The sequence below is a fragment of the Triturus cristatus genome, chromosome 6 (genome assembly GCF_964204655.1).
Source record: "Triturus cristatus chromosome 6, aTriCri1.1, whole genome shotgun sequence".
Classification (NCBI taxonomy): Eukaryota; Metazoa; Chordata; class Amphibia; order Caudata; family Salamandridae; genus Triturus; species Triturus cristatus.
In genome coordinates this window covers 1,695,857,302-1,695,879,582 of record NC_140589.1, presented here as the reverse complement: position 1 = coordinate 1,695,879,582, position 22,281 = coordinate 1,695,857,302, and the positions used below count along the sequence as shown (strand labels likewise).

The following is a 22,281-nucleotide window of genomic DNA, read 5'->3' as shown; positions in this document are numbered from 1 at the left end:
CCGAAACCGGTCCTAGGATGCTTGATTCCGGTCCAGGGAAGATATGGCTTGGCAGTTCGGGCTGGACTGTTCCAATGAGGCACAGGGTCAAGACTGATTTGCATATGGCCATGTCTGAACTGGGGTGGTGTGGTGAGCAAAATAACGATGGATTAAACCCAGATCTGTGACTGGGGGTGAATGTTTTGCCAATGTGCAACATTCTGTCCATCATCTTGTGTGTTTTGCTAATCGCCCTATGTGGGAAGGGTATGCCCAGACATGGGTCCGTGCTCACTACGCCACTGGAGTCAAGCTATCCTAGCTGAAGAGGGGTGAAACCCTGAAACCGGTCCAGGGAAGACATGGCTTGGCAGTTCGGGCTGGACTGTTCCCATGAGGCACAGGGTCAAGACTGATTTGCATATGGCCATGTCTGAACTGGGGTGGCGTGGTGAGCAAAATAACGATTGATTAAACCCAGATCTGTGACTGGGGGTGAATGTTTTGCCAATGTGCAATATTCCGTCCATCATCTTGTGTATTTTGCTGTTCGCCCTATGTGAGAAGGGTATGCCCAGATGTGGGTCCCGTGCTCACTACACCACTGGAGTCAAGCTATCCTGGCTGAAGAGGGGTAAAACCCCGAAACCGGTCCAAGGATGCTTGAATCAGGTCCAGGGAAGACATGGCTTGGCAGTTCGGGCTGGACTGTTCCTATGAGGCACAGGGTCAAGACTGATTTGCATATGGCCATGTCTAAACTGGGGTGGCGTGGTGAGCAAAATAACGATGGATTAAACCCAGATCTGTGACTGGGGGTGAATGTTTTGCCAATGTGCAACATTCCGTCCATCATCTTGTGTGTTTTGCTTTTCTTTTTTCAGTCCAGTGGGAGTCCTACGGGATTGCTGCATTCGAGACTCTTGTGGACCCAACCGTCGAGACATACAATTATTTTTCAACCTACATTTCTCAAAATCTTCTTAAAGGATTTACATCAAATCACAAAAATTACAATCTGTGGACCAAGATCTAGCTTCCTGACAAATTTGGTAAAATTCCATTCAGCAGTTTTTGCTGTAGACCTGCCTAAAGAAGTCTATGGAAAATGCATGGGAATTTTGTGCTTTGGGACCCCTCTTTTTTCTCAGCCCCCACTTGATGGATCACCCCAAAACTTTCCATGTACTAAGCAAGTCGATAAATAGCACCTTTTTGGAATGTTTCGTCGAGATTCACCAAATGGAGAAAAAGTTATTAGCAATACAAAAAATGCTTTTCCTGTGATACAGTTGACCTAACTTTAACCACCAAGTGGCGACTGCCACTAGGTAAAATATGTATAGGGAGAGAGAAATTCACAAAAGAATTCTGGAGTATGTAAAGTAGTACTCTTTTACATACTCTTACATACCTTTGTGAATTGTGAATAATAGAAATAAAATGTGAATGCTTAGAGAATATTCATACTCAAATGACCTCCTTTCACTTGTGCTAATAGGACATTAGATGGTCCGAGGCTGAATCAAAAAGGTAAGTATAAGTAGGTATAATAGCACTGCTGTAATACTACTTACGTTACTCTTACGTGCTTTTGTAAATCGGACCCATAATATATAGTGACAGATTATGTAATGTGCTTTGCCTCTTTAAGCTGCTGCAGTCAGGTGACATCTGTCAGTCACTTCCAGTCTCTTGTCACACTGCATTTAACCCAGCTCTCAAAACGATAGACGACTCGGTTCTGAATTTATAGGGCCAGATGGATCCGGCACGTCCCACGACCTCGCTCTCTCAACTTCTTTTATTCAATAATATACGGTCTGTGACATTTCCTGCTCAGGGAATGAATTCATTTCAGCCTCGGAGTACGAATCTACAGTCGTTCCCTTGCCATATGCTCACCAGAAGTTGCACCACCGTATGGGAAATGCTATGGTTTGCAAACTGAAGACACGAGTTTTATTATTCATGAGAAGGAGATGTGCCCAAGCGGCTAGAGCTGCCTACTTTGGACCATGGGGAGCTAGGATCGGATTCCAGCTTTGGCTGAACATTCTGTGATTCTCAGCAAATTACTTCATTGCCCTGTGCCTGAGAACAAACACAATGTGTAAATGAGTCTGGTTTTGTTGTTTGGCACTCGAATGCCCTTCGAACAAGTCTGGGCAATGAAAAACTCCGAACAAATCATGTCAGTATCATGTGTTTACAGTGCAATATAGATCCCTGATAAATAATGTGCCATTACAAGTCTGTTGATTGATTTCCTAACAGAGTACAACAGGAGTGCTGTAGAATAAACCATCTCTGTTCAATGCGTAGTAAGGCGTTTCCTTGGAATACTGGGACAGCCAAACGTTGGTTGGCAGCTTGAGTGGTTGATACTGTCATTTATCATAGATCTCTCAGGCAGTGCTTAATTTCTGCCCGTGCTTGCCGGGATAGGCACCGGCACCCATTTTTAGGGAAAGTTACTTTTTCAAATTCTATTATAATTTTAAGCTCAGAATAATTCAATTGTACAGCGGCGTGTTATACATTAAATAGATAGGTGCAGCACCTAAACATAAGATGTAAAACCTTTAATAATCGCGGTATGTCACCTATTTAAAACATGCCCAAAATACCACAAGCACCATTTTAAACAATATTCGTAAATTTCCGTAGTATGCTCTTAGCATTTGGTTTGTGACAAATAAGCCATACTTTCCTTTCTATTCTATAGCATAATTCGTTTTTTATTTCAGAATGTTTATTATCTTATGTTTTATATAAGTAGGATCAATAAAGTCTTTCTAAACTTAAAAAATAATATTTTACTGCGTTATTACAATTTCTTAATCGAGCTGTGTTCCTTTCACTTCGAAGGTACCTCCCACATTCCATATAAGCAAAGGGCAGAGGCATAGAACGTGAAGTAAAGGATCCCTTTTATGCTCATATAAGCGACAAAACAATAGGAAAACAGTGACAAAGAGAGAAAGTAGGGATGAAAAAGAACACGTAAGTTTTGGAGTGAGATTGGAAGAAAGAGGGATGATAGGAACTCAAGATAAGGAAGTCTTGGTATTCTGAAACCCTAGTGTTCCACAGTGCCTGCCCAGTCTCTACATTTAAGATTTTACAAATTAAACACAGCTCTCAAGGCACGGAATGCTATAGCCCTCATTTTGGTTTGGTCACCTTTACGTTACTGCCTTTGTAACTCTTCAATGGTATTTTAGCAGTGGCGTGGCTAGGCCTTATGGCGCCCATGGCGGCCTCTGCGTTTGCCTCCCGCGGCGGGCGAATGGAAGAGCGGGGGTGTTTGCTGCTGGCGATTCCTGCTGCCCCACGGTATCTTAGTCCAAGAGGTGGTAGTAGGTTTGGAACTTAAATGCAGTGGACTGTACACACACAATACATGTCAACAGCCAATAGAGCAATATATAGTTAGAAAAGGTATGGACTGTAAGACTACGGAAGCTAGAGTCCGAAGCCACTGAGGTAGAAGGTAAGTTCTTTAGTTCATGTTATGACCTTAGGCTTCAGCAGGTAGATTCTGTCAGGGCGCCATCCTCCCTCAAACTGTCCCTATCTCATCGCGTCACTCCAGACCACACAACAACATCCTATTACATAGTACACTCTCAGCAATCCAGACAGCAGCTCAGACTTACAGGGAATGGGGAAACCCAAGATACCACAAGTCACACCAAAGGCAAGCAGGAGTATTTACTAGGGCTTAGATACAAACCAAAATGTTGCCTAATGATGCACTAAAGGGCACTGTGGCTCATTGAACTCAAAGAGCAAGGTAGTTCCATGGAATGAAGGCTGCAAAAGCTCTGCGATCTCAGACCCTGATCGTTCTCTTGGGTTTCAATATAACTTTCGAGTCCTACGCTGTAGTCAAGGAAATCTGATGCCACGGAGGGAGTTAGAATGTATCTCATCGGGCCATTATACAGATTTTTACACCCTCATTTCTCAGGCATCTGGGACTCAACAGAAATAACTCAGTTGCCCTAAACCAAAACTATGGCAGCTGCACCAAACCCCAAAACATACTGCCAAAAAAAGTAAACTGTGTGAAAACCACTGTTAATGGGTTACCGTTTGGCACGGCGAAACCGAAAAGTCTCAGGTAATAGGTGGATCTGGTAAAGAAGTGGGATTGCGCTTCAGGTCACTGTGGCTTAGGTGCCAGCTCAGTGGACCAGTAGCTGTTCCAGCTGTTTCAAGTCTGGGTGCCACTAGGGTGATGAGTGACAGACAGGCCCTGGCATTGTGCGGATAATCATTGGCACAAGAAGCAAACCAGTGTCATATGGGGGTAGAGGGTTGGCATCCATGATAAAATACTGTCCCTGAAATATTGGAGGTCATTTTTGACATGGGTCATCCATAAGATATAACCTTCATCAATGGCAAAACTCTGGCCTTGGCTTATTGTACATAATTCTTGGTATTGGGAGGGTACCCGCGGCAAAATGCTTTCCTTAACACACTGAAGGATTATTATTGCCAAGGGGGAGTACCCTTGACACTTTAAAAACAAATTGGGTCATCCTCTTAGCAGTGAAAGGTGGCATGGTCACATCATTAAAGTACTTGAATATTTATTACGTCATTTCAAAATTGACAGCTTTTTAACAAACTTATGAGAAAATTGTGCACCCTAATGCATTTCTTGACCTCATTTTTTCAAAACTTTTCTTGAGGAAAACCCCTTACGTACCCCCCCCAAAACCCTCCTAGGAGTCAGGCTTGCTCTCTTTATCCACCCACCCTGAATTCAGGGCAAACATTAATCCCAGCCACTTTCAGAAGTCACCAGCCACCATTGCAGCTGACATGCATTTGGAGGGATGGGATTTGCTGGGAAATCTGCGTCAGGCTTCAGGTCCGCCCACAGTATTGCTGCCACATATCCTGCAGATGCCCCAGAGAGGCCATTTAAGACTGAAAATGAGGTTTCAGCTGCACTTTTGATACAGCTATATCTCTCCACAGCTTTTGATACCTTTGATCTTGCTATTTTATTGAAGCACCTACAGTCGTTCCATTGGTTTAAACAATGGGCGAACGGGGCGGTTACAGCCCCACTACTGAAGACAAATTGTGATGTGCATGAGAGCTCCTCCTGCCCACGTTTCTCAATGTTTTTTAATATAAACATGAGGCGATTTCACAATTTGCTAGTATTACAGGTGTAGAATATCACATCTATTATTATGACATGCAGGTGATATTTCCTTTCAATGAAGCGAACTTTTGTGATGGAAAACCTCTTGCTTTCTTAATACAGTGATCAGATGTGTGAAAGCTGTCTTCCTGTAAACACCAACAAGACCAAGCTTATAGTGGAGAGTATTGCAATTGGGTTCTGTCCATTCAATACGCCTGGATTTTTTTCTTTTTTGGATCACCCAGTTTTGAACTTTTTAATATGGGTGAATAACACTACATGTGCCTCAACCATGGTAGTCACATAGCAAATGGACTGCGCATGGTTACCGCCAGTGTCCACCTTTTAAGATCAAGCCGGTGTGACGCAGCTAGGGGAAGGGACACTTGGCTGGTTGCACTTGAACACATGCGTGCACATGCGTGAGAGCTGCACGTATGAAACTACCATTGTGCACAGCCCAGGAACTGCGAACAGGTAGCCTGGTGCAAAGGGGACGCCGCAGAATAAGATACTGACCTGGGGTACGCCTTATAATGTTAGAGTACACTCATAGGGAAAGTCAGTGTGGTTTAATAGTTTGTCTGCATTGACACTTTACTATACAAATGGGGGAAAACTGTATTGGAGTGCAGTGTTGCTACCCTTTGGCCTACAAAGTGCAGTGACATATCAAAATAGGGTGGACCAGGTTAATTACCTGTCACACTGTACCAGGGCTGGGGACAGCCCAGGACCATGAACAAAGGAGGAAGCCAGACAACTGGAACCAACACATTGGTGGAAAGGCTCTGGCAGTGATGTCAGCAAGGCGAGGAGCTGAAACAACAAGCTCAGATGTGATCAGTGGCTCCTGGATGACGCCATACTGTGCAGGAGGGTTGGGACATGGGTGGAGACTTGATGTGGTACTCTAGGATTAGCCAAGGGTGCCTGGCTTCTAGAACCTTCCACCCTCTTTTAAAAACTCTTGCACAAGGGAGATAAATTGCTGTTGGTGTTTTTGCGCTCTTTGCTGCTGGATCCTGGGTCTGCATCAGCCATGGATATTTGGAAGGAGAAACCTCCTGACACCCAAATGTACCAAGGACTCTACACCCAGTTGTCCTCAGGACCAGTGGGTCTCTCCAAGGGCTGGGGAGGCAGGCTCCCTTACACCTGCGAGGACCAGTTGAGGGAAAGATCTGCACTTCTGCACCCAGGAACAAAGACCAGGAGGAGACCTGGGACAGGGAGCCAGTGGAACCATCTCCATAGAGCCAGTGGAACCATCTCCCTGAAAAACATGCCCCATTGAAGGTGAGGAGGTCTGTAAAACCTGCTCCTGGTGGCTAGAGCGCACCACCAGTAGTAAAATGAACTCAAGATTATGCTGATCTGCCCAAGAGCACCTGAGTAATGGTCTTTTGAATGTTGGAAACCTTTGACTTTTTGTGTAAAATGAAGCGTGCTGGGTTCTGCCTCAACTCCTTTCCATTACCCCCGGGGTAGGCCGGGGCCCAGGAGTCGGTGCAGGATTAATTTATATATTTGCGCAGAGGGGCATGCATAGGGCCCCCACCCTGTTTCTACTTTTGACCTCAGGGACCCCCATTTCCCAACAGAAATAGAAGGGGAGCACCGTTGCACTCCCCCAAAAAGGAATGGAGGGGCCTGTGACCCCATCTCTGGCCCCCCAGCAAGCCAAGACTCTGGGGGAGTGCTGCTGTGCTACCCACTTCTGTTGAGCCTGCCCCAATTCCCCATGCTCGTATCTGGGGGTGGGGGGGGGGGAGTAGAGCGGGCAGCCACCACAACCAGTACACCCTATCCACATGGAGCAGGCAGGGGTGACCTGCTGGTTAAATAATCTCTGCTTTCCTCAAAGGGGTGTCCCATAATGCCCCAGGAGAGCCTAATTTGTGACTTTTTCTTGCCTTTTGGTGACCCCCAGCAGCACAGGGGCACCACCAACGAAACTGGGAGAGTTGTGGGGGGAGCTATAGAAGTTACAGCAGCAATCCAAAAGTGATGTTTGTCAGACTGACCCTACTTTTGAGAGGTCAAGAAATCTATGACCCTCAGGGATTTTCTCATATTTTTTTTAAGCATTCCTAAGGCTGCAATTCCCAAGGCTGCAGCTTTTGCTCTACAGCTGGGTGTGCAGCGTCCTCTAGGGCGTGGTTCTATAGATGCATTTTATGTGGCCTGAAGGTGTATAAAGGAGATATATGAAATGCAGCACCCTGTAGTGGCTGGATATATGGTTGCTTTTTATGTGCCCTGAAAGTGGTGCTCTCTGAAGGCTGTTTATATGATTGCATTGTATATAGTACTAAAGTATTTAAAAATCAAACCATTGCATGTTATGTTCATTTTGAAATGCTTTATTGAAATAACAATGCTGACATTAATAATTGCATTTCCCCATGGTCATTATTGATCATTGCATTTATGCATAGAATGATGTTGTTTTTAACATGTGGTTTGTTGTTCCTGTAACATGCTAAATTCTTCATAATGCCAATAGACCTATATTATCTAAAGTGATACCCCCCACATGGTGATGCTTTGTCTTTTATAGATGGGAGCACTGTGGTTTTGAGGGTGATGACCCTTTGAGGTCAAATGCAATTCCATATTGTAACCCAAGATATTTTTGATCTGCCTTATGTATATATTTGTAAACTAATGCATAGTGTTTTGTAGTGTGCGTGTGTATTAAATGAACTATTCCTTTTCCTAAAGAAAAAGCATTGACTGGGCAATCATTTATTGAGTGTTATTATTGCGTGCCATCTAATGGTGATTACTAGCCCACACCACCTTCCCTGAGTAGTCCTTGGTCTGCTCTGCTTCGCTAACCTGAGAAAATCAAGCACTACAATGGGGTGCTCGGTTCCCTGTAAGGAGAAATTGTGGACCTATTACCTGTGCTTGATGACTTTGGAGACATCCTGCTTTCATTATATGTTTTTACTTGGCGAAATTCAGCCTTTTTCAGTGGGGGAGAATACAACCAAAATAGCCAGGGCTATATTTGGCTGTAGAGTTAACAACTGGAAAACTATTGTTGAAGACACCACTAAGAAAACCTTGGGTCACCTGCAAAACATTCAGAACCATGCAGTACGAGTGGTAATTGGGCTACATTATTGCAAATGTTTAACTGGATTCCTATTACAAATAGGGTAAAATTATTTGTCCTAGTTATGATTTTTAAGATTCTCCAACAACCCAGGGTAAATCCCTACATCAGGAGCAATCTTCTGAGATTTCAGGACATGGACTGACATGGGTGTGAGGGGAGAGAGTAGGTTTAGCAGCGCTAGTGGAAGGCATGGGAAGTGTGGGCAGCTGCCCAGTGCACCGCGCTCACCTTAACAGGGGCCCAACTTCACAGTCCCCAGTTTCTCTGATTTATCTCTGACTCGCAGCTCTTGTGCCCCTCCCCCATCCATTAGTTTTTAGGTCGAGCCTATAGCCGTGCACATGCGCTGCTCTAGGAAAAACACTTCTTGGAATCGCTCTGGGCTTTCCACATGCTTGTGCATGGTTTTTTTCTTCATTGGTCTATGCGTGTGTCTTTCTGAAAAAGACCTCACTTAATTGGTCAAAGGCGTCTGCATGTATCCGCCCACGGCCTAAGGCTAGCTGTTACGAGCAGGGGCCATCTGTTGTACCATCTGGTTTTAATTAACGCTGCAAGCACCACACGCATGCTTGTGAGAACTCGCTCTCAACGTCATTAGCTCCCAAGACTTTCAAGCAAAGGAGGAAGCGCAGTGTCTCTGCGCGCTGTTGGTTGTTTCTGTTTCTCGTCTCCTTGTCGTGTGATTGGCCCTGACGCTCGCGCTGTCCTCCCTAGCTTGGCCTTGGTCTGAGGAGGTTTAGTTGGTCGTGACCTCTGACCCTCCCTCTCTCCCCCCCCTGCGCCCCACTCTCTGGCTACTAGCAGCGCCGGTGACAGCTGTCCCCCACAGCACACCGCTTCATTAAGCCTCATTAAGATGTCATTTCTCTGCACTCCTTCCCCTCCCCGCTCTAATTAAACCCGCTAGGAGGCAGGGCAGAGCCAATTACGAGCCCCGGCTGCAAAGGGAGGGTGCGGTGCGCAGCCAATTTCTTAACTTTCACAGGTGAGCGCCAGGCCTATTGGGGTAAGTAGCTTTCTCCTGGTGATGGTCTGGAGGGCCCCCGATCTCCAGGGAAAGAGGCTACGAAATTGAACTCCGAGGGGGATAAAAGTAAAAAGTGGCAGGGCAGTTCAGCTGATCCAAGGGCCGTTGTGGTGTTCGTCACTAGTACTTGCCTCCCTATTTACATGTAGGCATGTTTGTGGGAGTACTTGTTATGCGCAGCCCTTGCACTGCTCGGGTTTGGGGCCTTCCACAGCACAACACGTGATATGGGGGGCTGGAGACCGCAGGGTCAGGACCGTAGGGGAACCGGCCCAGTCCAGGGACTGGGGTTGTGGACACTGGGGCGGTAGCAGTCTGTGATGTTTTCCCTCCCGTCATACAGAGAGCGCGGAGGAATTATTGGGCAGGTCATCAGCTAGCCATGCACGCGTCGCACTATTTTTATTTGTGAACAACGACCAGATGGGGCAGGGTCACTTCGCTGGGGCACCTAAGGCTATTGCGATACGGTCTGTCCCCTCTATCAAGCTACTCTGTTATGTTTTCTTTCACTCAACTTTTTCACTCATGATAAAGGGGTGGTAGGAGTTGAACGTTTGAAGAGGGTTCCATGTTTCTGCCAGAGTTGAACTTGCATCCATTGCGACTCGTTCATATTTTATACCTCCATGAGTTAAATCACGCTCAAATATTGGAAGTGTTGGAGGGATCTGGCGCGGCCACCATTTACTTTATTTGGCTTGCCATTGGAAGCAGCGTGAAATCGCAATCTGGCCACAGGAATTGGTTTTGCCATTTGCTGATGCATTTTGGCCATCAGAGATGGGGGCTAAGGTGCCGATATCTGAGTCACTGGTCCCCAGAGATGTCAAGATACTCAATCGTGTAAGGGGCACGTTTCACCATAGATAGAAGGTGAAGGTGCTCTAGGGCAAGGGAACTTGGGTGCAGTTCCCTCTATCACCTGTGTCTCCAAGGCATGGCTCCTGTAATCACTGGAGGGGTACCGGGGGCATTCACTCTGGAGGTGTCACAGGGAGCAAGTATGTAAGAGGGGTCACGGTGCAAGTACACAGGAGGGGACCCCGTTGTAAGTACATGTCTAGATGGTGCAAGCACACACGAGGTGACTCGGTCCGCAAATGAGGACGGTCTGGGAACGGACCTCCGGGGACTGAGATTATTTCAAGCATTTCATCCAGCACCCTGCCACTTGAAGTAATTATGCTGCTGCTCAGACTGAGAAGAGCTTCCACGGGGGAGAAACAGTTACCCGTGTTACTATGTTTAGAATGTAGAGTGTGCTCTATGGCTGGGACAACAGAGTGCACCTGCCTCTATCTCCCTGTCTTAATATAAACGCTCCCTCGGTACACATGAGGTAACGCAGTGTGCAATTACACATGAGGTGACGCGGTGTGCATTTACGCATGAGGTGACGCTGTGTGCGTTTACGCATGAGGTGACGCGGGAGGTGCAGTTACACAGGAGGTGACGCTGTGTGCAGTTACACAGGAGGTTAAGCTATGTGCAAGTTACACATGAGATGACGATGTCTTCAGTTACACAGGAGGTGACGCTGGGTGCAGCTACCATGAGGAGACACTGCAGTTACACTATAGGGGACACTGTGTGCAGTTACACATGAGGTGACACTGCAGTTACACATGAGGTGACACTGCAGTGACACATGAGTTGACACTGTGCAGTGACACATGAGTTGGCACGGTGCAGTACACATGAGGTGCGAGTACTCAGGAAGTGACACCGTTGCAAGCACACAGGAGGAAACGGTGTGCAAGTGCACATGTGGTGACACGGTGTGGAAAGTAAGGATGGAATGGGAGGTGGCACCCAGTGGCCGGGAGTATTACAAGCAGTTCAACAACCTTAGCGCGGCTGCATATTCCCTTCAAGCATGCCAACGGGAAGAGCCTGACTCTGTGTTTAAAAGTATAGTTGGCAAACCTGGAGTGAACTGTTAAAACAGCTTGGGCCTCTCATGTTAGATGATGCAGGTGTCTGGGGCACACACACGATAGCAGCGGGGGAAAGCACCACACTTATCCAGGTAATAGGACCAGCAGTCCGGGCCAGCCTCATTCAGGGTAAATAGAGAGGCGTTCTAACTCTGTATTGGACTTGCCATGTTGCTGCGCTTCAAAGACAGAGGTGAATGTCTCGTGAGAAGTTCTGCTGCCATTATAGTTGTTTCAACATTGGAACTGGGGCCTACAATCTCCTGTCATTTTGCACTTATAGAAAGAAAAGTATTGTAAAGGAATAGCAGTGTATGGACTGGGCACACTTAGCAGTAAATCCAGCAATTATGAAGAATTGGGGGGGTGTCAGATATTATTGGCAGAAATATCAGGGAGCTGCGGCTATGTTCCAACAGTGTGAGGTACATTGAGGACTGTCATGCTTTTATCCACAGATTAGCCGGGCAGGTTAACGGGCCGCATCCTGTCTCTGTGGGCTTGATGTGTGGTCGGGTCATTTGACCGAGTAGAGCCATGATCGCTTGGTATATCTGGGCAGGTAGGAATGCCAGGCAAGATTCTACGAAGGCAGGTAGCGGTACTTATGGGGTATGTGATGTATTGTCTCACTGGCAGGCTGCCATGCAATGGGACTATGTACCTAGGTCAGGACACCAGGCAGAGGTCCCAAGTGGAAGCATGAGGGGGATTGCATTGAACAGGACACTGCGCAGGTTAGATGCCGGCGAATTGTGGCTGCACTACTGCACATGGCAAAGTAAACCTGGACTGATTCACATGCGGGTTGTGGTGGTGGTGGTCCCTACCTCATTTCACAGGATCATTCCCTTTTGGGTCTATCTAATGATCGTCTCATTGGGCTTTAAATTTACAGCCGCTTTTGTTTCTACCATACTATGAGTAGGTGAGCCATGGACTCTAATAAAGTGTGGCATTGGCCTTCTAATGCTATAGTACAGCATCTAGTTTACCGGTGCTATTTGGACCAGCTTTTGCATCAGCAGCAGCTCACATGGGTAGCAGTATAGCGTCCTTTTATTTTTGCCCGGGATTGGGGCTGGCAATGTCATCAAACTTTGCTGCCAGAATCAGAATAGGCGAAGACATACCTGTGATTGGACAACACGCACTCAGCAATTAAGCTGGCTAGCTTCAGCATAATCCTGGTATACCATCAGTGAAAAACGTAAGGTTTAGGCACCTTTTGTCAGCTGGGGCGTGAATTCCCAAGAGGGTGCGGTTTGCCTTGATAGTGCTGATATGAAGGGGACGGAGCACTAATACGGACAATTACCAGAGCACATGTTGCAGTCATTGAAGAGGGTGCAGGTACATTACTCATAGGTTATTCCATGTCCCCTGATCAAAATGGATTGCATGGTACCAGTTGCTTCAGTTAAGCAAATTTTCCTTGGAGGATGTCCGCTAATATTGGGTCGGCAATTCTGGTGGTCAGCCGGATGGCAGGTCTTTTCGATGTGGGTTTCTAGCTTGGGCATGTCCAAAGTAGGGGTTAAGGCGCCTGAAGTCGGCCCTGGGGATCTAGCCAACACCAAACTAATTGTTTTGGGTTATCATGGGCGCATATACACTCGCTGGTGTAGGTACACCAGTGTGGCAACACAGCACCAGTTAGCAGTTGCCATTATACTCAATGGGGGCGCAGGTCGAACCTACTATGTCTCGCCTTTTCAGGGCAGCACTGAAGGGCTAGGTGAGGTGAGTGCCCCGGATACTGGGTCCCCCTTCGAGTTTTAGACTCTGCAGGACATGCTTGAAGGTGTGGGTATGGGAATCCCAAGGCGTTAAAGGGTACAGCCGACCGTAAGCCACCCTGGGGAGGGGTAGTGTTATGGTGCAAGCACCGGAACAGCTTCTGTAGAAGCAGCAGCAAGGGTGGAGGGGGTGTCTCCCCTCTCATCCCTGTGGTCTGACACTTGGGAGCAATGAGTTGACTTTCCAGGATAGGAGGGTCCTGCTGCCAGAATTGAATTCTTCCTGGTGTAAGTTATGCAACCATCGGTGTGCATGTGTGTTTGATGGTCAAAGATACCCCAATGTAGTATGGGAGGGGCCTGGCCAGGGGTTGCCGTGTAAACCTCACGCAGGGGAAATCAAGAGTGCGAGGTGTAGAGGCCCTGAACAGAGGGGTCTTGGTTTTATCAGGCATGCCGACCACGTGTTAAAGTCCACAGTGAGTTTAAAAAAGGATGGGGGCACCTGTCCAGAAGGGGTATGTTGGCCTCCGGGTCCATTATGGGCTTGAACTGGTTTTGGCTGGACCTGGGAGAGGCCCGGGAATCAGCAGGATGTAGGTAAAGATGCCTACCTTGGTGGAGGGCCCTGGTTGTGACGGTGGCCACCCCCAGAGCTGTGGAGGAGTTACAGGGCGATCCAGAGTCTGCAAGGTACAGAAGGGTACTATATGCAGCAGCACAACCAGGGTGCAAAGCCAAGTATACCCAGGGATGTCTTAGCGTTGTCCCCTGGAAGAGCGACTATGCCCCATTGGTCCTACGGGCGGTTGTGGGCCTGAGCAACCGGGAGCTGCCTGGAACACTCTGCTCCCCTTTTGAGTAAGTGCGTGGACTGGCGGTCCACTGATGGAGGGGTGGCCCCTCCCAAAATTGGTAACCACTGATTGGCGATGGCCACGGTGTAATTTGGCTCATCAGGCGGGCAGGCAGCATAGGGGCTGGCCTGCCCTTGGATCGCCCGTAAGATAACCCACCATGTTGGCATATTTGTTATGCGAGTAAACCTGCAGCAATTTTCTCCACTAACAAGGTGTCGTGGGGTTTATTTATGTACTTTGCTGTACGAAAACTGAAACGGTATCTTGTGGTTTATTTATGTATGTTGCTGTATGAGAACTGAGAAGTGTTGCCGATATTGGCACTATGGAATGATTCCAGGTTTTCTGGATTTTGTTTGTGCAGTTCAGCAACGAGATGGGTATTGTCTTCCTCTCTCTTGTTTTACAATAAAAGTTATTGTTTTGTTTTTAATTCTTGACGCACAAGGATGGGGTGCGGGAGACACACTGAAGACCTAAAAATTCAGTTCATTTTGGGCTTGAGGGTGCAAGAGGGCCGAGCGAGACCTGAGCATCTAGCTCGAGCCCTCAGTGGCTCACCCATCTCTACTACTGCCCTGAGCAGATGTCAGTATTGGGAAACGTCCTTTTGAATAAAGGCTTTATCACGAAAAGCCTGTGATACGAAAGCGGCATCACAACAGTATCTTTAGTACCCCCTTTCTTTATGCCGAATCGTTAACTTTCACGCAAAAAGAAAAGACTGGCTGTTTCGAAGAAGGGGCGGTTTCAGGCAAAGGGAAGGGGCGTTTTTAGCATTAAGAGAAGGGGTAGTTTCAAACTAATGGAAAGGGCGTTTTTAAGGGTAAGGGAAGGGGCGGTTTTAGGGTTAAGGGAAAGGTGCAGTTTTATGGTTAAGGGAAGGGGCAGTTTTAGGGTTAAGTGAAGGGGCAGTTTTATGGTTAAGGGAAGGGGCAGTTTTATGGTTAAGGGAAGGGGAAGTTTTAGGGTTAAGGGAAAGGGCAGTTTTAGGGTTAAGGGAAAGGTGCAGTTTTATGGTTAAGGGAAGGGGCAGTTTTATGGTAAGCAGGGCTTTACGTGGGATGAAAAAACTGGGGGTCTCTCAAAGGGGCATGGTCAATGTAATTAAGGGCGTGGCTTAAAAACACGTAAGCTAAAAAAACTCTGCTTAGCAGTGCGCTACTTGACTAGTATTTTGCTGTTTCTGTCATTGCATTCAGATATATGATACAACAAGTAACATCATACATACAAGAAGTTAGGACTATTGGCTTTGTCAATGTTTGTTACTTGCATAAGATAAATAAGCGGCTTGTATATAATATTGAAAAAACTTCCACTTAAATTCCTGGTGACACAACGACAATGTTGCCTCTCCTGAGTTTCAAAAAGAGAAGGGAAATCCAGAGAGAAAATGACTCTCTTTAAAGGATTTCCCTTCCCCTGCAACTCTCACCTGGCATGACATCATGCCGTAGCTTCTCCACTAGTGAGAAGTGAGCAGTGTGAGCAGGGCACATGGATGTGCCTGCTGTCACTGCAGTCTGGGAAAAACACGGACCACCTGTGCCAGGGCACAAAACACAGCCCGATAGAGACCTGTTTCGAGGTCCCCTTTTTAAAACTGCCAGTGCTCAGCACTGGTGAGACCCGGCCCACTTAAAGCCCTGTGGTTAAGGGAAGGGGAAGTTTTAGGGTTAAGGGAAGAGGCAGTTTGAGGGTTAAGGGAGAGGTGCAGTGTTAGGGAATAGGGAAGGGATGGTTTAAGGGCTAAGGGAGTGCATTGTTAGAGGCCAGGTGAAAAAGCAATGTGTTGTTTGTTGCACATTAGGTTGCATCCTCCGTGCTGGTGCAATGAGGTACACCGATCCCTAAACTAGCTTCGAAATAACGCTTTTGTTATTTGAGCTGTTGGCCTAATGGCCTTCATTCTACAAACATACATTCGTCAGCATTATTGCCTTGTGCTAAAGGTGGGCAAACCAAGAAATGAACAGGGAGAGCCGATCCAGAACTGAGCCACGGGTAGGCTCTGGCTCTGGCTCTAAGCGCCTGTGCACGAGCTGAGCCTTAAAACAATTTGGCATGCAAATCATACAACAAAGATCATGTTATAATATGATACGGTGCCTTCAAACTTCATAAAAGTATATTTCTTTAACATGTGGATGTATTTAACATTAGTACATCAGATTACAGCTCCGCAAGGAGAAGTATTTATTAAAAGTGACACATTTTAACCATGAACTGAAAAACTTTCCTGATTATATTTAGGGGTGAGCGGAATTTGCGTAGTCGCGCTATGCAATGCTCCGCGAGCACGCAGAAATTCCGCGAACACGCGGAATTGCATGTTCGCGATGCTTTTTTCCTATTCGCGAATGCTGTTTGCGTGCGCGGGGGGAAATATCTCACGAATACACATTTTGAGAACGCGAACAAGCAAAAAATTCTGCGAAGCCGCGGAAGGCAGAATTTTGGGCAATTCCGCGTTCTCTGCGGAACGTGAAAGATACAAGTCAGGGGGCCATGTGTACCCTGATTAGGACTAGATTCCTATTACACATGAACACAAGGATAGATTATTAAATCAAACAAAAGACAGGTTTTTGTACAGCGCACTAACTGTCCTAAAAAAAACAAGCATTTGCAATGCAATAGGTCTCGCATTTATACGAGTTTGAGCTATTGACATTGTAAATGACAATGCTTTTTATTTAAGTTTGGGTTTTTTAAAACATAAATAAAAGGGACTGTCATTTACAATGCCAATAGCTCAAACTCGTATTAATGCGAGACCTATTGCATTGCAAATGCTTGTTATCGATTTACATTAGGAGTAAAGATGAGAATAGGAAAGATGGGGGAGGGAGCGAGGGAAAGTGGATTCAGAGAAGGGAGAGGGGACAATGGGACAGGAGAGGGGCAAGGGTAGAGGAGAGAAGCCAGGGGATGAGAGATGGGAATAAGGGGAGCGAGGAACGAGTGTGGTGGAGAAAGGGACACACACAGAGTGGAACCGAGGGGAGCAGAAACACGGAGCAGCAGGAAAGGCCCAGAAATAAAGAGTAGAAGGACAGACACGAAGAAACAATCGGAAAACTGGAAAAGAGTGGGCGATAGAGAGCAAGAAACAGAAGGAAAGAAAGAGGAAGAAAGAGTGAAGAATGGCAGAGAGGACCACGAGCCGGGGGGGGGGGGAGGGGTTGGGTGGAGGGTGTTGTAGAGAGAGGCAGACAGAATTAAGAAATCGAGTGCCAGGCATATCCCGCCTAAAGCGCATAGAAATGCCTGCAGGGGGTACATCAAGTACCATCCCTGCTGCTCACACTCGATTATCAAGGCGCAATTGGTAGCATTCCCTCTGGTTCTTTCACTAAAATGGGAATAAGGAGTCCAACCTAAACACTTTATTTCTGAGACGGGTCAACAGTTGTGTGCTAAATGTCACAATGTGGTATTTTATTGCAGAATACTTTGTGTGAGGTGCAGACAGCAGCACAACAGAGTGTGCCTGAAAACAAATTTAACGGACTAGTTCGGATTTTATAGACACAGACGCCGTACCGAGGAGTCGGACTACCTATAAAAATGTTTATCAGATTAACAGAGGTGCGTGTTTAAAGTACACTCTGGCGTTTAGCAAAAGGCCAAAGGTTATACCAGACAACTGAGTAGAATGTGCACATGGAACCTTTGTTGCTAGGAGTTATGCTATTGGAGCAATATGCGATGTGTAATAGAATCTAAACTTCTGATTTATGTTGGGAAATCTATAAATAAAGGTTTAAAAAAAAAAATGAGGGGGATATGATGAGCCCCGTCTAGGAGGGGGGTGACGCCTCATTAACAGCGGCTCGAGAGCTGCACTGAACATGGGCGCATAAGAGGAGGCAGCAGGGCTTTGTCTGGAGTCTGCATGAATGTGAACTCATGGAAAGGAATGCCTATCAACCGCCACCATAGCACCGCCCCACATGCAAACTGCTACCACAGGACTATAGCTGTGAGACATGAGGGGCTGCCCAGCCACAGCTGCACCCCGGAAGCACACTTGAGGTCAGGGAAGGAATGCTGGATTCAAAACTTGGCTGCCTGGCAAAGATTGCTTGTTTTTAACGACGGGAGAATTAAGCGGCTTGTCCAGAATCACAAGATGGCGAGTCGGGCCGGGATTCAAACCCGAGGCCCCATTTCCAAATTTACCAATTCAAGCCATTAGGCCACACCAAGACACCTTTGTATTTAGCAAAGAAGGTGAAAAACATGGATGCAGGGCTCTAAAGTGAATGAATCGAGATAATTTGTAAACAAGCCCGGCTTTGAAAGTGGTGCGGACGCGAGCGCCCGCCGCAGCGAAAGTGAAAGCACATATGTTTTAAATTAATGCAGACACGGCGGGGGAGGGGCGGAAGAGCGTTGAGAGAGCACTGAAAGCTTGGGATGGGGAAACCGCAGCATTCAGCGGCGCTAACTGGGTTCTGAGAAAAACATTGGGCACCTCCAGTCATTCTTTTATTTAAAACAAAAAAAGGACCGGTTTTAACAGAGCGTTTGCAGGATCATCAGAGTGTGAGTGATACTGGTAGGCACCCAGCTGGTACCTGGGTCTGAGCTGCGGGGTAAGGTGTGAAACTGGAGGGGAGGAGATTGTAAAAGGTAAGAAATACCATATTCACTAGTACAAGATATTTCACTTTGAAGGACACAACACAAGTGGTGGTTTAATGCGCCTTCGTCGTGTTTGGCGTTGACATAAGTTGCGGAGACATATTTGTTGGTCTTCCACTGAATGTAAATACTTGTGCGCTGTCTCACACACAGAGAACTTGACACACCCACATGGATGGCACTCGATGGCGCACACCGATAGACAAACGTACAGTCACAAGATGTAAACAAACAAGCCTGGCGGAGCATGGCGCGCGCGCGCTTGGCGGGGGCGAGGGAGCGCATTCCAGGCGGGGGAGCGGACCCTTTGAAGTGCATGCCAAACGGATTGCATAGCGGGCACAATGCGCGTGATTGTGCGCGTGCTCGCCATGAAATCCGCTTTTGGGAGCACTTTGAAATGCCCCTTTACAATAGTCTCGCTTTGCGATCGCTTACGCAATAGCAAGGCGAGACCTAAAAAACTGTGAACGCATGTATTGGTGAAATAAAGTATTTGCCTTAGATCACACGATTTGGTCAAGTAGAGAGACCGGGATTGATCCAGGAATTTCCAGTTTCACAATGTGCAATTCAGCCACTAGATGGGTATCTCTTTCTGACATCAAATAATAATGCTTTGTCCTTAATTCTTGGAGAACGAAATTAGAGCTTGGGTGACTGGCTGAATCCATATCTTAGTTTTGAAAGATTTATATACTGCTAACCTTGCATAGGGACATAAGAACCTTCACAACAGACACACTTTGTTACACGTCTTTTTTTTTTTTTGACACAAGGAGATTTGCTGGAATTATTGAGACAAGGCTGGGATTCAAACCTGGTTCCCTGTGTTACATGGTCGGCTGCTGCAGCCACTAGGTTGGTTGGTCATCTTTCTGTTGCTTGTTGCTGTATTGTTGCAGGGATTCTGCTCATGCACAGAACTTTGCGCAGGAAACCAGGACCTCAGTGAATTGTGGTGTACCAAAAACTCACCTCAGAACCCAGAACCCCTATCCGACCAGCATCAGTGTCCCATTCGTTATCCGATTTTATCTTGGCGGTCCCAATGTATAGACAACCCAGAAGAAGAGACTTAGTGTATTCTCAGGAATGGTGGGAATCAGAAATACCTGTTCGTTATTATTCTCATATCAGTCCACAACAAGAGTAAACAGAGACACTGTAAAGTTTAAAGAGTTTATTTATAAACCTTGTGTCCTAAGATGCAGTACTTTGGCTAACATAAGCAGACAAATGATTAAAATCAAAACCATCGGCATAGTTACAATACCATAGAAAATGAAAGGAGAAATCATAATGAAATGACAGTGGATTGCAGCCACCTTCCTTTCGCTAGTAAACTAATATCATTATTATTAGACTAATAGAAGGTCTCTAGGCTTGAATGGGGAACCCCATACCGTAAAGATCAGCTTAGTGGAATCACATCACAGGATCAGGTATACTCTGCTCCTGGGAAAGCTCTTCTTCCGAATGAATGAATCAAGCAAGCAGCCTGCAATATTAAAAGCGCTCGACTCTCAGGTATTTGCAGCTGCGTGCGTGTTATGGCTAAATAGTGGGCCGATCAACCTGAACCCAAAAACATGCACCGTCTAGCGACCCAGACTGTTTCTTTACACAATGTTCAGACCAAGGTCGCAGCTCACTGTTAGGGATGTGAACAACAGACAGTTCTCATGTGAAGAAAAGGCGAGCAAGCATTTCTCAAATAATAACATGTAACTGCAGTGTTGTGTGCAAAAGCAGCAAAAGTGGCAAGATGGCTTTCTAACATCTAACGCGGTTATGCTAATTTAGCAATGTACGTATATAAAATGCAGCCCCACTACAGTATCTGGGTGTCAAACTGGTAGTAAGGCGGTGAAACCTTCGCCTAGATAGTGTTAACGTGTGGAAATGGCCAAATAATGAGGTACTACTATCACAAAATGTGCGACACTGTGCTGCATATTTGCTTTCTGTCGCAGAATAATTTGGTCCTCTCTTGCCACATAATTTGGTCCTCGCTGCCGCATAATTCCAGTAGCTTAGGTGATACCGCACTAACCTGGGAAAAGATTTTATCATTGAAGTAAAGGTACAAATTCTGAAGAAACCTGAGCCAAGCTTTTCTACCCAGTGTCAGTAAACTCATGTATTTACACTTAATGCACCTTTAAAATATATGAACTTATATTTTTTTGGGCTATAGTTTGTTTTTATTGCTTTACTGATATCCGAAGCAGGAGAGTTGCTTCCTGCAAAGACATTTCAACAATGCCAGAGGTTTAACAGTTAATTAATGGAACTTCCTGTGATTACATTTCATAAGATGTCAGGTCATATGCAAATTAGAGTGGCCTCTCACATACCTTTTCCGCCCATGGCCACAGAATTCGTACAGTCTGCTTTGTGGTTGAACTCCTTTCATCAACAGCAGTCAAATGGTCGAATGATCTTCCCTTGAAATACACAAATTCCCAACAATACAGAATTTAAAAGCGTTTTGAAGCCTTTTTTTTCCTAGGTCACCTAGAGACCTTTTCAGTCTGTCTTAGCTGCACCACCAATGACTACAAATGCATCTTGACTAGATCGGCCTCCAGTGTGGCTGGGGTTTGCCATGTGGTCGTGGCTCTAGTCCAGGAGAGGCATGTGTTCTGCTGGTAGACATAAATCAATGTGGTTAACCTCCAGTGGCCTGCAGCTGCCAGGGCCACTGGGAGACAAACAGGCCGGAGAAGCAGAAAATGGAAGGCTACACACAGTGCCAGGTACCTTGTCCTAACACGCATAGATTAAAAGAGATCCTATTAGGTAATAGACACTGCGATTTTTTAAATAATTGTTATATTGTTTCATAATTTTGATTGTGTCTGTTTCTTTTTTCAGAGTACTGAACAATGTTTTTCAAGCACAGTTTGAAAGCAGACGGCATGACCTTGATGAAGTGAGTAGACACCTTGGCCATCTTCATTATGCAGAAAACTACCAAATGTGGCAAACTACCATCTGATCGAGATTAACACTATAGCAGGTGCACTGCCCAGAGGTATTGAAATTACACATTACTGTTAGAGATAAGCAAAGTGGAAAGGATGTGACCGAATGGCCAGAGCTGCCGACTTTGGAACTGTAGCGCCAGTCTTGGCATCGGCTCAACATCCTGTGATGCCAGGCAAATCACTTAGGGCCTGATTACAAGTTTGTCGGTGCGGCACCGGGTCCGCCCCCGCCGCCGTACAGCCAAACCAGTGATCATCCACCCGCCAGATTACGAGTGTTTCTCATGTCTGGCGGGCTTTTTTTTACGTTCCCATGGCAGTGCCTCAGAAAATGGGTGCCGCAATGGGAGCACCAAAAAACAGTTCCTGCATGCTTTCCGTTTCGGCTTCCCCCTGAGCCTCCCTTATTAAAAGATCCTAAACTCCTCTATATTCCACCTATTCCAGCATCAGACTGCAAATTGACAATTTCAACTTGCTACGGCATGCTACTTATCAGATCTTTACATAATACAGTGAAAATGTTCAAATGAAAAGCTTTTTTTAAATCTCAAAATATATGCATAGCCAAGAAGGAGTCGTCAAATAAAATGAAAAGTATATCTGACTTCAAAAATGTGTTCAGCACACTTCATTTCTGAATCTGCTTGATTCATGGTCGGTTGCTCTCTGAATTTGTAGAAACTCTAAATAAATAACAAGCACCATTATATGAAACTGGGTGCATGGTCTTGATCTGCATCACTGAGATCATAATTGGATGTGCCTGGTGCAAACCAGG

At 46.2% G+C, this 22,281-nt stretch overlaps 1 protein-coding gene across 1 annotated transcript in view; it reads left to right on the top strand.

Moving 5' to 3' along the window:
* The window catches only part of LOC146821852 (spermatogenesis-associated protein 7 homolog), a 1,028,728-nt gene that overhangs the window by 754,092 nt on the left and 252,355 nt on the right, over positions 1-22,281 (top strand). The window contains exon 10 of the mRNA XM_085609389.1: positions 21,388-21,445. Within this exon, the coding sequence (XP_085465515.1) occupies positions 21,388-21,445 (58 nt within the window). The remainder of the gene's footprint in view (positions 1-21,387; positions 21,446-22,281) is intronic.